The sequence below is a fragment of the Vipera ursinii genome, assembly GCF_947247035.1.
Source record: "Vipera ursinii genome assembly, chromosome: 2".
Classification (NCBI taxonomy): Eukaryota; Metazoa; Chordata; class Lepidosauria; order Squamata; family Viperidae; genus Vipera; species Vipera ursinii.
In genome coordinates this window covers 128,798,452-128,814,246 of record NC_139513.1, presented here as the reverse complement: position 1 = coordinate 128,814,246, position 15,795 = coordinate 128,798,452, and the positions used below count along the sequence as shown (strand labels likewise).

Genomic DNA, 15,795 nt, shown 5'->3' with positions numbered 1-15,795 from the left:
TCTGAGGGCAAGTTTTGTTGAATTTTCCTGAGCAGCTGGGAGGAAAATAGTGCCAATTACTTTTACAAAATTGATATGCTTGCCCATGCACATGTGTATCTACAAGCTTATACACCTATAGGTGTGCACAGATGCATATATTATGTATATGGGTTTGTGTATATAGTTCAGACCCAATACCTTAACTGCTACATTAGAGGAAAATGCCCCCTTGTGCTCTCATTATCGGATGTTTGGAATGAATTGCCTTACATGTAGTCCTCAACTTACAATCACAACCGAGTCCAAGATTTCTGTTGCTAAACAAAACTGTTGTTAAGTGAGTTTCACCCCATTTTACAACCTTTCTTGCCTCAGTGTAAAGTGAAACACTGCGGTTGTTAAGTGAATCTTTTGGTCATTAAGGGAATCTAATTCCCCCTGTTGACTTTGCTTGTTCAAAGCCAATTGGGAAGATTACAAATGGTGATCACATGACTCTGGGGACAATGCAATTATCATAAATATACAGTCATGGCCGAAATTGTTGGCACCCCAGAAATTTTTCCAGAAAATCAAGTATTTCTCACAGAAAAGTATTGTATGAACACATGTTTTGCTATACACAGGTTTATTCCCTTTGTGTGTATTGGAACACAACAAAAAAGGGAGGGAAAAAAGCAAATTGGACATAATGTCAAACAAAACTCCAAAAATGGGCCGGACAAAATTATTGGCACCCTTAACTTAATATTTGGTTGCACACCCTTTGGAAAAAATAACTGAAATCAGTCGCTTCCTATAACCATCAATAAGCTTCTTACACCTCTCACCCGGAATTTTGGACCACTCTTCCTTTGCAAACTGCTCCAGGTCTCTCTTATTGGAAGGGCACCTTTTCCCAACAGCAATTTTAAGATCTCTCCACAGGTGTTCAATGGGATTCAGATCTGGACTCATTGCTGGCCACTTCAGAACTCTCCAGCACTTTCTTGCCATCCATTTCTGGGTGCTTTTTGACGTATGTTTGGGGTCATTGTCCTGCTGGAAGGCCCAAGATCTCAGACGCAAACCCAGCTTTCTGGCACTGGGCTCTACAGTGCGACCCAAAATCCTTTGGTAATCCTCAGATTTCATGATGCCTTGCACACATTCAAGGCACCCAGTGCCAGAGGCAGCAAAACAACCTCAAAACATCATTGAACCTCCACCATATTTCACTGTAGGTACTGTGTTCTTTTCTTTGTAGGCCTCATTTCATTTTCGGTAAACAGTAGAATGATGTGCTTTACCAAAAAGCTCTAGCTTGGTCTCATCTGTCCACAAGACGTTTTCCCAGAAGGATTTTGGCTTACTCAAGTACATTTTGGCAAACTGTAATCTTGCTTTTTTATGTCTCTGTGTCGGCAGTGGGGTCCTCCTGGGTCTCCTGCCATAGCGTTTCATTTCATTTAAATGTCGACGGATAGTTCGCGCTGACACTGATGCTCCCTGAGCCTGCAGGACAGCTTGCATTCCTTTGGAACTTGTTTGGGGCTGCTTATCCACCATCCGGACTATCCTGCGTTGCAACCTTTCATCAATTTTTCTCTTCTGTCCACAACCAGGGAGATTCGCTACAGTGCCATGGGTTGCAAACTTCTTGATAATGTTGCGCACTGTGGACAAAGGCAAATCTAGATCTCTGGAGATGGACTTGTAACCTTGAGATTGTTGATATTTGTCCACAATTTTGGTTCTCAAGTCCTCAGACAGTTCTCTTCTCCTCTTTCTGTTGTCCATGCTTAGCGTGGCACACACAGACACACAATGCAAAGACTAAGTGAACTTTTCTCCTTTTTATCTGCTTTCAGGTGTGATTTTTATATTGCCCACACCTTTTACTTGCCCCAGGTAAGTTTAAAGGAGCATCACATGCTTGAAACAATCTTGTTTACCCACAATTTTGAAAGGGTGCCAATAATTTTGTCCGGCCCATTTTTGGAGTTTTGTTTGACATTATGTCCAATGTGCTTTTTTTCCTCCCTTTTTTGTTGTGTTCCAATACACACAAAGGGAATAAACCTGTGTATAGCAAAACATGTGTTCCTGCAATACTTTTCTGTGAGAAATACTTGATTTTCTGGAAAAATTTCTGGGGTGCCAACAATTTCGGCCATGACTGTATGCCCGTTGCCAAGCGCCTGAATTTTGATTACGTTACCATGGGGATGCCGCAATGGTCATGTGAAAAACATAACATTTTTCAGTGCCATTGTAACTTCAAACAGTCACTAAATGAATGGTTGTAAGTCAAGGACTACCTGTACTAAGTATTGTTTCCATTCTGCCTATTAATATAGCCCCAGTGATCATTCAAGTGTGAGCTGCACATTCAGCTAAGTCAGGTGGATCCATCTATACACCATCAAAGACAGTATTATCTAAGGCTGCAGATATTTCATTTTTCAGTGTGTTACTGCTCACATTTTAAAACAATTTTATTTGGAAATTCTCACTTAAAAGTTGATAAAAACATTTCTGGCTTCTAATTTTCTTTTTGTAATGAGTTTTTTATGATGGGAAATTTAGAAAAGTTCATGACTAATATAGAACTCAAAACATGGCATTTTGACAGGTCATTATGATTAGTCAAAATTTGTAAAAAAAATCATTCTTGCCCCCCCCCCCACACCCTTACAGGATGAAGACAAGGAGGAGTGAATGTTGAAATGCCTGCATGAAGCTTTCATTACCTTTGGTGCTTTGATTTCTCTCTTGTTATTTTTTTCTACATAAAAAGTACACTCAATAAAAGTAATAACATTTGTATTCCTTTTTGCTCCATTTACTCTTAATGGGAACTAGCAAACTTAGCTTTAAATGTCTCTACCATGGAAATACATTGTACTTCTCAATCTGAAAGGGACAAAAAATAAAAATAAGCTAATTAGTCAATTGGTCAGAAAATATCCACATGAATATACACCTCATAAGTCCACATTCATACGCATACAAAATAGGAAAATAAGCTATTTTCTAGAACTTCTGAGTTGGGGTGGAGTGGGAGAAAAAAGTGATCTGAATATGAGTTAATGTGATTACAATTCATCTACCTAGCAGCTCTTCTATTCACCAGAGCAAAGAGGCTTACAAAACATAGTGCTGCATTCACACAACATACTCAGCTAAAACCATACAAATCTCATAATTTGTTTAGGGTAATACATAAACCCAGTCATAGAATTAGTTAGCCCTTGGTGACTAATGCTTCCCCTTATCTCTGCTTCATTATGTACTTCTTGGCTTGTGGCAAACTGTAATTTATTATCACATCCAAAACGGAAGTCTGTGAATTGGACTTGCCCTCTAAACTGTAACCCCAAGCCATGATTTGAATTTTATTTGCCCCCTTACCAATTCCCACCAATTGTACATCACATTATTCTTTCCAGAGCCGATTCTCTCAACAGGTAGAATAACAGCTTTTGAAAGCAGAATGACTGCTAGTCGCCCATTACCCCACCCGCATCCCGAGCTCCCTAAATTTATTTTGGATTCTGCTAGCTGGAGATGTGGAGCTGGTGAATCTTTCTCCCCGTGACAGATAGAAAAATGCTTATTATTTTTGTGTTATTCTATTTGTATTAATTATTACTGCATTTAAACTCCTTTAAAGAGAGCACAGCTTCAGAAAATGAGAAGAGAAAGATAATCTCTATTATTCTCTAGGATTGAATGACAGAGGCAATGGGAAGAGGAGTAGTTTGGCAATCTATACGGTGTCCATCTGTTACTTTATAAATGTTACCCTGAAAGATTGACATGTAAAGTGTCTGCGCGACAGGCTGGGGATATTGTTCAGGGCAGCACTAGAGTGAGTGAGGAAGAGTGCACGCGCACACACGTGTACACACTGGCCAGCCATTCATGCGGCCTGGTGGGCAAGAGGCCACGGCCCAGTAGTGGGCCAAGGCCCACAGGTTGGGGACCCCTGCCTCAGATTATATCACACCACCCTTATCTGTCAGATGTTAAGTCAAACTGCCATGTTGCCGCCTCGGGTATCCATTTCTTGCTCTATGTTTCTTTTTCTTGAATTAGCATAAATTGAGGGGATTCCCACTGCAGCACTAGGATAAGGAGACTTAGGTTCAGCCATGGAAATTCATGGGGACTTTAGACCAAACACAGATCTCTCTGTCCATCCTATCTCAGCCTGAGGAAAAAATCAAAATTATGTGTGTGCCATGTATACCTTAAACTCCTAGAGTAGGGATTCTCAAATGAAACTATTATCAACCATATGATGAATGCTTTTTATGTATAGCATCCTGTTTCCACAAACACAAAAAAAAGTACAAATACAAAATATAATGAATGGGGATTTCACTGACCTGGGGATCCATTTGCCCCTGGTTCCTTATCACTCAAGAAATTTTACTGAAGGGCATTATTACCACCAGCAAGTTTGCACTAACAGATATTGCTGTTATGCCAAGAGGTACCGTACATAAAATAATTCAAATTCAAAATAATAATATAAACTTATTTTTAGATTACATTTGGGGTACAAAATCTATTTTAAAAAGCCTTTAAATTAAAGAAAATATACATATATGCCATCATAATCATTTTATTTGCCCCAAAGTGAGAACTCCCATGCTCTTAAGAGAGAGAGAGAGAGAGAGAGAGAGAGAGAGAGAGAGAGAGAGGAGAGAGAGAAGGAGGAGGAGGAGGAGGAGGAGTCTTGGCTTCACTGGATGTGCCCAGCATTTACAAATATTTGTTCAGTTGAAGAAAGTCTGAGAAACAATGCCTCAAAGGAAAAACATACATAGTGAAATTATCCTTAATGAACAAAGGACTCTTTATATTATTTGAAATGCGGCCATTTTGTTTTCCCATTATTACAGACCTTCAACAGTTCTTGCTCAGGACTCTTCAGACATTTTGTGTCCAATGATAAATGTACTTGTGAGACTTTGGGAAACACTGTTATAGGACAGGAGCTACCAGTTCACGCATAGAAACTGAGATTGTGGCCTCCCTTGCCCTCAACTTCCTTGTTTGCATTAGTTGTTTCTGATCCAAGTACTCATATGTTAATTGGCTACTAAAACTACTTAGAAATGACTAAAAGCCCCACATCTTTAAACTCGCAGTCAGTCTTGATTCTGGATATTCTGGCAGGCCTAGGTCTTTTTCCCATTAGTAATGTACAGATAGTCCTTGACTTACTACCATAATTGAACCCAACATTTCGGTTACTAAACAAAGTTAAGTGAGATTTGCCCCATTTTATCTTTTGCCAAAGTTGTTATGAGAATCACTGAAGTTGTTAAGTGAAACATTCAGCTGTTAAGCAAATCTGCCTTCCCCCATTGACTTTTATAATGAAAAATGTGAGTGTATAGATGAACCGTTTTATTCAATGTAATAAAGTTAAAAGATTTTATAGCCTATTTGATTCTGAGCATATTTGAAAAGTCTAATAACTTGAATTCTGCTTGTATCAGAATTTTCCCAAGTTCTTCAAGACTCGCTGTATGATAGAGTTAGCCTAAAGTAGCTACAAAAAGAGTGGTGCTAGGAAGGTTACAAATAGTGATCACATGATCCCAGGACAGTGCAACTGTCATAAATATGCGCCACTTGCCAAGGTCTGAATTTTGAGCATGTAATCAGGGAATGCTGTAACAGTTGTAATTGTGAAAACTGGTCCAGTTATTTTTTTCAGTGTCGTTGTAACTTTGAATAGTCACTAAACGAATGGTTGTAAGTCGAGGACTACCTGTACTGAGTATTGTCTCCATTCTGCCTATTAACACAGCCCCGGTAATCATTCACTGAGCTGCACATTTAGCTAAGATATAAATTACAGTATTCATATATTATTAGCACAGCAATCCTTGGATGCTGACAGTTTAAACCAGTAGAGAAGAATCAGCCCTAGGGAGAATTCAGGGAAGTGCAGACTCCAGAATCATAATCAGTGGGAAATATAAAACAAAACAATTCCCTCTCAAAATATTAAAATATCTGCAAGCTCAGAAGTTCATTAAAGGCTCTTTCACTCTTCAACTCTATTTCGGACAGTACTTTGCAGTTTTGGAAGCACGCATCATTCCCTGACTTTGCTACAAGTCATACAGGGTGGAACTGTATTTCCCTAAATCTCTACAGGTAGTCCTAAATTCATGACCAAAAGTGAGCCCAAAATTTATGTTGCTAAGTGAAAAAAAAGGTTTTGCCCTCGTTTTACAACTTTTCTTCTCACACTTGTTAAGTGAATCGTGGCAGTGGTTAAAATTAGTAGCATGGTTGTTAAGTGAATTTGGTTTCCCCCTTGACTTTGCTTGTCAGAAGGTTGCAAAAGGGGATCAAACACATGACCCCGGCACAATGTGAGTCAGTTGTCAAGCATCCAAATGTGAATCACATGACCGTGGGGATGCTGCAGTCATAAAAATGGTTGTTCTTCCATTGCCATTGTCACTTCGGTCACTAAACGGTTGTAAGTCGAGGACTACCTGTGTATCCTTCCGATCCCAAACCTTTAGATAACTGCAAGAGAGAATGCAGCTGACAAATGAACGGGCATTTATGGAAGCCATTCATCTTTTTAGCGTCGATTACATAAAAGAAAAAAAAAGCCCCCACCCGTAATCCCATCCCTTCCCCGGAATCTTCCTCCGGATTAAGTGGGAAATAAGGGCGCCCTGCTAAGAGTTAAGAAACTAATTATGTTATCGAGGGCACCGTCAAGTCTTCCGCTCTTCGGCTCCCGCACTGCAAAAATCGCGCCTCGGCCGTCGGGCGCGCATTCTCCCGGCTCAGCCAGGCCACCTTCCACGCCGGCCGGCAGGGAGCGACGGAGAGACGCGCAAGCCCCAACTCAGCCAATGGTGCGCCACCGAATCAGCCGGAGGAAGCTTCCCGCGGCCCCGGTTGTTTGTGTACAGTTTGGAAAGATCTCCAGGGGACTCGAAACACCAGGAGGCAGGCGAGGAGAGGCGGCGGCCGGCCACCTGCAGATCCCTTGCACGCCGGTCCCAGATGGAGGGCGGCGGCGGCGGCGGCGGCAGAGCCCTCAGAGGGGAGACCCAGCCCGGGCGCCCGCTTGCCAGCTGTCTCCCCAAAGGAACTGGGGCGTAATTGGGTTAGGGGATTCCAGTACCCGTTGAATGGCGGCACCCAAACACCTGTCATTGGTTTCGCGGGGAGAGTTAACCTAGCTCAGAGCAGAACACGCACCCAACGAGACCCAGGAGTCCCGTGAATCTGGCCGTGCGCGGGGGATCCCCACGTGCTGTAGCTTCGCTTGCCCGAGCCCGCCTTCTCGGGCGACCTTGTTCACCATCATGAAGGAGACGAGAGAGTCCAAGGATCAGCAGCTCACGGTGAGTGGAAGTGACCTCTCGCCTCTTTCGGGCAGCAGAGAGAACCAGGGTAAAAGCCCGGAGGGTGAGACCCAAAAGGATCGGACTCTAACTCCCAGGATTCCCAGCCAGCATTACCAATAAAAGCAAGAAGCTAGCGCTGCTGCTTTAGAAAGAGAGCGTGCAAAGCCCTTGCGGAAGTATTAGAAATTGGAGAGGAACATTTAATGGGGGTTTCTTCCATTCTAGTGGCAAGAAGAAACTACCAAATGCGGCAAAATGGGATTATGTGATGTGTTTGTCAATAAATACACAAAATATGAGAGTAGATGGTTGTAAGACTGTTCTGGATATAAGGGACCTGTCCCAACTCGGGATCTGGCCTTACCTGCTTCCATCAACATATTCTGTCCCAGAGATTGGAATAGCAATATACATAAAATTCAATTAAATCTTATGCTGTGAAGTGGTGAAACTGCACTACCAATAATACCCAACTCAAGAGAGCAATACTGGCATTTTCTCCATATTATGATATTTTGTTACTTAGATACAGTTGTTTGGATTTTATTGGCTAATCAATGCTCTCTGTCATTACTGTCAAAGAAAATGGGACTCGGTGACGCTCAGCTTCTTTGTTTTAAAGTTTTCCCTAGCTGGGCCCTTCAAAAATAGTGGGTGTTTTCTGATCATAATTCTGTGTTCATTGAATGTATATTGTAAGCACAATGTTAATTGTACAATTTTATCTTTATAAATTGATGCTCAGATAAGAAAGGGCTGGTCAGATTCAATGTTGCTGTCTTATACAGTTTATTATTTTTTGCATTTTTAGTACATAGAGTTGAACAATATGAAGAAAAATAAAACAGATTTCCACTCCCTGGAATTTCCAATGTAAAATAAAGCAGTTATGGGAGGCAGCAGAATACACTAGAAATATGAATAGAAGGGATGTGTAGTTAGCCTTGATTGCTTACTACAGTAAAAAAAAGTGTATAAATTAGAAATAGTGATCACTTGCTGAGAATGTATATAGCTTTTTCAAATATGGTTTATAAAGTGTGTTGCACAATTTAAAGCACTCAGTGACCATTTAATGAAAGTTGTATGTAAATATTACACATTAATGTGCAATTAAACATTCAGTGCAAGGACAACATTTGTAAAGCTATTTTGAAACTATATTGCATTGAAATAGAAATCTATTGTACTGGAGCATTAGAAGTGATTTCTTTTGTCGTCAGTGCTATGATTGGAGGGTGGGTGGAGAAAAGTATATGAAATAGATTGCAAAAAGGTACTTGTACAACAAGAAAGAAATCTTCCTTGGAGAATGAACCCATCATATAAATTTCGCCTTGCTTCACAAGGAATAGTTTAACTGTCTCTGAAATCAACAGTGCCATGGGATGTGTATCTGACCCCCGTATTGCAATTTTGGAACAATTCTGAACAGATATTATAGAATTGCCAATGGTGAGCGAAATTAATAGTTATGGTTTAGCAAATTTTGGATGATGCCAAAAGTTCCCAGTTTCTGCTCAAGCAGCATGAGGAACAGAAAGCAAGATGTTTTTCATGGGTTCAGATCCTGTGTTAAAATTCATCTCAGGATAACAGATGAAGCCCTGCTGATAGGACGAGGGAGCTGTGCATTGGCGTTCACCCCTTTGTTGTCCGTATGGAAAACAGTGAACTGAAGTCACTAAATCTTTGGAGGCTTTAGTGATTGAATGGAATGAATCTCATAGGCTGACGTGGCTGTAGCTGGATATGTTGTTCCAGAAATGCTGCTGTCCAGGTGGTGTTTCCTTTCCTCCCAAGGAAAAAGCCTCTCATTGTCTGTTTGCGGCTACGTGCCTGAGCCTCAAAGAGACACAGATGATTTTCTCTCTGTAGTGACAGACTCAGGTGAGGCACACTGGGCAGGGAAGAACTTGGGACCTGAAGAAACTCTGCTTACACTTTGGGCCTTGGATGGCCAGGGCACGGAGATTGAGGACTTCCATGCAGGTGCTCGTTTTTGTCTCTGTTGTTCTTTGGCTATTTCACGAATTGTGAGATACTTCAGTCACTCATCCATCTTCTTGTATTTTAGGTGGCACTTCGCATACGGCCAATCAGCATGGCAGAGCTGGAAGAAGGAGCCACACTCATTGCTCACAAAGTGGATGACCAGGTATTGTGAGAACCCTTTCTGGTAAATGGGTAGAATTTAGTTGAGCCTCATTTTATGAGCTGATCTTTGAAGCTAGAATTAAAATGAATTTCTGGAAATGTTCCCCCCTCACACACGAGGGAGAAACACATTTCATTTGTTTAAAATTCACATCAATGCAGTATGATGCAAGTCTGAGGTTCTGGTTCAGATTTTAAACAGGAACCGGTAGTGAGGGGAGACATTATGAATTAACATAAAGCAAGTTGGTTGGGTCAGCATCCTCTGATCTGAATCGCAGAGATGAGAAAAGAAAAGGCATTCTAACCAAAGAAGTTATTCTATTCAGAGCTCAGAATTACAGTCCAGATTTTTTTTTGCCATTGTCTATGCTGGCAAGGCTTAATGGAATAAAGTCCTAAAGCTGGTAGTAGGTTGCTTATCTCAGCATATACACAAAAATAAAAATGCCTTTATTATAGATCAGGGCTTTTCAGCCAGTGGTATGGGTACCACCTGTGGTACATTGGCACCTGGCAGGTGGTACGCGACCATCCTAGAAAAGTGGTAGCAGGGGAGGGGAATGAGCTGAACCTGTGGCAGCACTGCACAAGCCTGAGCGAGAGATGGCTGGAGCTGCAGGGCTGTCAGGGCTCAATGGAAGCGCCAGGATCAGTGCTTCTTCGGGGCTGTCAGGGCTCAGCAGAAGCTCCAGGATCAGCGCCTGGCTCCAGCTGGAGCTCGGCACTGATCCTGACATTTTTGAGCCTAGATGAAGCGCCAATCAGCTGGAATGTTGCAGCATCTCCAGGGTCTTCTGATTTACATTCAGATGCTTGGTAGCTGATTCATATTTATGACGGTCACAATGTCCCGGGGTCATGTGAAGTGACCAAAACCTGCTGCAACCACCCAGGAGAAGGGGGGGAATAAAAACCAAACACCACCCCACCCCACCCGCACGGCCAATCCTCAACAGAAATGCTCACAACAATGAAAACCTCAGACAGGAGGAAGAGCGCCGCCAGGCAGGCAGGCAGGTGTCTTGCTCAGCTGTGGCTTGGGGGGCACTTTTTTCAGTGCCATTGTAACTTCCAACAGTCACTAAGCGAACTGTTGTAAGTCGAGGACTACCTGTACTTCATCACTTTTTTCCTTTGGGGGGGGTCATCAAGTTTTTTACACCTTGCTAGGCAACTGATGGTACTCAGATGTTGCCATATCCTAAAAGTGGTAAAATGGGTGAAAAGGTTGAAAAGCCCTGTTATAGATCTCTGACTATGCATCCACCTAACCTGTGTACTCAGATTGGCAGCAACCAGGTCTCAGGCAAATAAAAGGATAAAAGTTGATTCTTTGAACTGGAGTTTGAAGGAAATAACTTGCCATCTGTAACTTTCAAAAAGCTTACTTTTAAGCTTTTAAGTAGCTTTCCTCTTTAGCTCTGGGTGGCTGTCAAGTTTGTTTGAAGTTCTTCAGAGCATGGATGTTAAAGGCTGATTCTCACTTTCAAAAACTCAACTTGGCTAGTTGAGGCTCTTCTTGGCCACCAAAGCTCTCGGAAATATATCTTATTAGCATCTGCTAAGTAGCCTTGCTCGGTTCCCATTTGCTGAAGTCAGGAGGGAAATTAGTATGTTGATTAAAAGGATGTATTTTCTCTTCTCTTGAGAACTAATGAGAAAAGTTGACTATGATTGACCCAACAAGTCTGACTCCTGAGACCCAGACTGTCTCCTGTGGGAGCCATGATGTTGTATTTATATGCTATATTTGTTAGGGTTGAGAAATTACATCAGGGCTGAGCTTTTGTGACAGATAGTTTTTGCAGGTTTGGGGATATGACTTTTGTAAGTGTACTTTGTATTTAGTGTACTGAACTGATAGTCAGACAAACCTATTGTGCGTGTGTCATGGTATGCTGATTCTAAATCTCTTAAAAACAATTTTAACTGCCACTGTTGGACCTTATCAGATCATGGATCAATCTTTTTAATCTCTTGGGGGAATCTATTGCTTTCCTCTTCTGCCATATCTAGCAAGCTAAATGTGGGGATTTTGACCCAATATTTAGGGAGGAGGGACAAGCTGAATCCCAGTTACCATGAAGAGGGAAAATTAGACTAAACTATAGATTTTAATAATTGAGATTAAATTGTAGATTTTGTTTGAGATATACATTTTTGGCTGGTTTTGTAGGTGCAGCAATAGATTAAAACAAGAATATTGTGTATGCTTATTGAGTTCCTTGTAGAACAGAAAGTGAGTTAGGCAGTTGAACTAAATCTTGTCATTTAAGAGTAAGGGTACCGTAGTTTTCTGATACATTGTCCACTGCAGAGGGCCAGAGCATTTTAATATGCTACTGCTAAGATTTACAGGTCAAAACTATGTGATTAAATTTCTGGCTCATAGAGGCAACATGTCATATTATATAGTCTTGCTACAAATATATACACAAAATAACCAGAAATAGAATGGAATTAAGCAAAGGCAGCATTTTAAAAATCTAAAAGATACCAATAAAAGTACCAGTTTCTCCAAACAGACCACACCTTTCTATAGTTAGGCAATCTGTTAATTAGGAAAGTAGATGAATAAAAACAACAACAACAAAAATAAACAGTTGGTTAAATAAAAATGCTGGCAACTGAAAAAGATAAAAATTGCACAGATGCGTTAGATGACTCAAATTTAATGCTTTCAGAAGATCGCTAACAGCAGTTAACAAGATGCAGAATAATGTAATGTTATATTATTTTATCATTTTCCAAACTTAAGATTTATGACTAGTACAAATGATCAGTCATCAAAAAGGCAGCTGTTCTAAATGACATCATCCAGATATTTTATTTATTCATAATAATACTACCACAGAAGAAATTAAAGATGGAGAATTGCCATGAAGTTTCAGTTCTAGAGAATTAGAAGAAATACAGTTTCAAAATTAATTGGCATGTTTATAACATGCTTTCAGCCATATTGATGTATTTAAGAGTTTTTAAAATCAGAACATTGCGGAATATTCTGATTAGTTATAGCTTCCCATTGTACGTCCACACTGTTTGCCTAAATGAAACAGATGTATCATGGAAATAATTAGCAAAACTGATGGTTGTGAGGTAGCCAAAGTTTGGGGCAAGTCTGAAAGTAATGAATCAAAGATAAATTGATATCTTAGCAGGCAAATATCTAACAGTTCCTCCAAGATATTCAATTATTGTGCCTTAGTATTTCCTTGGCTCTTTGACCGGTGTATGTGGAGGAGGGGAGGGAGTTTCTGTGACAACATTATGAAAAGAAACCATGTAGATCTTTGTTGTTGTTTTAAGAATAGGAGGGTGTAGTTAAAAAAAGAAGCAAATTTGAATTGATTACTATAGTACCCCTATTAATACAGTGTGACGGGGTCGCTTCTTATTTCTTGAAACTAAGGTTGTCATGGAGACAGCTTTCTCACTGCCCCATCCAGCTGAGGACAGTGCTTTATGGACCATGCCAGCAAATTGTTTACAGGAGTGATTTGTCGTCATGACAATAAGGTATTGGATTCAAAACAGGGTTGGAATTAAGCAGTAAGAAGGAACAACATCAGAATTGCTTCCGGGCCTGATAGTAGAAGTAGATATACAACCACATCCCTGTCTGGAGCTAAAGTGCATTTCTTCAAGACTAATGCCTTTTACTCTGGCCATGAGCCAAGACTTCATTTTAATCAGTAGTAATTTTCAGGGCCACAAAATAAAAGTTACCAAGCAGTCTTTGTTGGTGCTTGCCAGCTTCATTCTAAAGTGTCAGAACACATTTAACACTATATCTACAGTAGAAATTATTTCCAGTCAACTGGTATCAGATTCCCTTTTCCAAATTAAGAAAATATGTTGGGCGTTCCTCAACTTGGTCTTTCTGTTGCTTATTTTATCACTATATCTACACAAAAAGAATAAGTCCTGTTCAATTTATGATTTTTAATATGCACATTGACCTCAAGGTTAACACATTTGCTCAACTTTTATATGTATTAGTATCCATGAACATGCATAAGTCTTTTTGTATTCATTTTTATATATGCTAAATGCCTTATTCCATACTTTGTTTAATTTTGGTAGACAATTGTCCATAATCTGAGCCATTTGATTAAAATACTTTTTAATCAAAGAATGAAATCACCCCAATTGAAGAAGTATAAATACCAAAGAATAATTGTACATTAGTTTTAGAAGCACAAACTACATCAGTTAATATGAAAATATAAACATAACAAATTATTTTCCCCATCCCTAATAGCAGAAAAGATGCCCAAATTCTAGTGTGCAAATACATTTATTTTCAGGCATAAGAGTAAGAATTGTTCATGTAAGTAGAAGGCTATCTAGGGTTGTGGAATTCCATGTTTTGATCCTTTGTTAACTTAATGCTTTGAAAATGGTATTAATCACTAAATGCTTTTAAATATTTTGTATTAATGAATAAAATGTTGAAATTATTATACTCAATAGAAAAAATACTTCCAACATATTTAGAATTTTCTGTAATAATCTTAGTTTAGCTTTTACACCTGAGATGGACTTGTATTTGTTTGCAAATGAAATTATTCCAGAAAATTGGGGAGCAGCCTTGGTGTCTTGTCTGCCCAATAAAAAACATAGCTGAGACTCTATAAATCTGCCTGAAGCACTTGCCTCTTCCTAGATTGTATGATCAGTTAGAAAGTCTGATGGATCAACTTCAAACAGACAGATCTGCTCCATTTTCACACTTTTGGGCAAAATATCCCATCCTTCCAAGATGGGTAAAATGAGGACCCAGATTGTTGGGGGCAATATGCTGACTCTGTAAACCCCCTCTGTAAAGAGAGGGATTCAAAGCACTGTGAAGTGTTATATAAGTTTAAGTGGTATTGCTATTGACAAGAAGACTGCATTGCTAGAATGCAATGTCACAAATATTGTGAAGTATCAATTATGTAACCTGTATGTGTAGGTCGGTGTATGTGTAAATTTTAGTATATGAAGATTAATAAGTAATTATATAATTACAAATATATAGTCTGCTTGGTTTTGAAAAGTTGTTTCTATGGGTTAAAAGCTGCACCAGATTTTTGAAGTTTGCAGATTGCATATGGAATCTTTGGTTTCACATAGTTGTCAGCTACAACTTATGGGGCAAGAGACATTGCAGTGTAAATGAGCAGAAGGTGGGGGGGGGAACAGAAGTAGTTGCATGAATCCTTTGCTTCATATTATTTATTGTCTGCTACAGTGTCCTTACTATTTATATTAGAGAATTGCCATGTGAATTGAATTACATGCAATGAATAGAAATTAAGTCATTCTACTTTCTCTACGTAGAGTCAATTATTATTAAGCCTTCACATGAAAAGATCAGTTTCTCAACCCCTCAAGCCTTTCTTTGGTTCCTTTCTACTGTTTGCTTTTGAAATGCAGGTGCCATACCTGTTTGAGTGTTTAGAAATACATACCCTGCCAAAAATGCTTTCTCTCTCTTTTTTCCCTTTTAATCATGTCAAATTCTCAGAGACTGCCTGAAGAAGTCTCTGCAGCTTTCTTGGCAAGGTTTTTCAGAATGGTTTGCCATTGCATGCTTTCTAGGGATGAGAGAAAATGACCAGCTCAAGGTCACCTTAGGTGGCTTCATGCCTAAGGTAGGACTAGAATTCCCAGTCTCCCAGTTTCCAGCCTGATGCCTTAACCGCTGCCATAAACTAGCTCTTACTTCTCTTTAATAGAGCCTTTTATTCATTACAAAGAAGTGCATTATTCCTTTTCATGCAGCAGTGTTGCTCTTGAAATCCTGTCCTTGGCACACCTGTGGTGAGAGAATGAAATGACTCTCATGGAACAATGTTTAGCTTCAGATGAAAACTAAAGCAGCCTTGGATCCCTTTATCAAGAACAACCTCTCCTTTCCCTTTTATAGTCAGTTTGTGCAATTCCATCTCCCCTGTTCCAATGGCCAAAGGAGAGGGACCAATTGTACTGTATAATAATACCTGGTTGGGATTTTCAGCCATTCTCTAAAACTCAGCTGGGCTGCTTTGCAGCGTGTTTTTGTGGGGCTTGGGGACTCGAAAAATTTTTTGGTAGCTGTAAGTTATCTGTTACTGCCTTTGTAGCACAAAACCTGAGGTAACAAGAGGTATTCAGCCCAGCCAAATGTTCAACCTCCCTCCTTTAAAATACTGTATATTAATTCATTCATACTTTAAATCAGGTGATGGTTATTGAAATGCTATTTATTAGCTCTTAGTGTAAATAAGGTGGAGCTTTTGAC

At 39.9% G+C, this 15,795-nt stretch overlaps 2 protein-coding genes across 2 annotated transcripts in view; one reads left to right on the top strand and one right to left on the bottom strand.

The window, feature by feature from the left end:
- The window catches only part of GPRC5C (G protein-coupled receptor class C group 5 member C), a 420,745-nt gene that overhangs the window by 301,831 nt on the left and 103,119 nt on the right, over positions 1–15,795 (bottom strand). The gene's annotated exons all lie outside the window — the stretch shown is intronic.
- Positions 1–15,795, top strand: part of LOC310633610 (kinesin-like protein KIF19) — a gene marked incomplete at its 5' end in the record, with an annotated part of 80,036 nt that overhangs the window by 25,854 nt on the left and 38,387 nt on the right. The window contains one exon of the mRNA XM_083351411.1: positions 9,442–9,522. Within this exon, the coding sequence (XP_083207537.1) occupies positions 9,442–9,522 (81 nt within the window). The remainder of the gene's footprint in view (positions 1–9,441; positions 9,523–15,795) is intronic.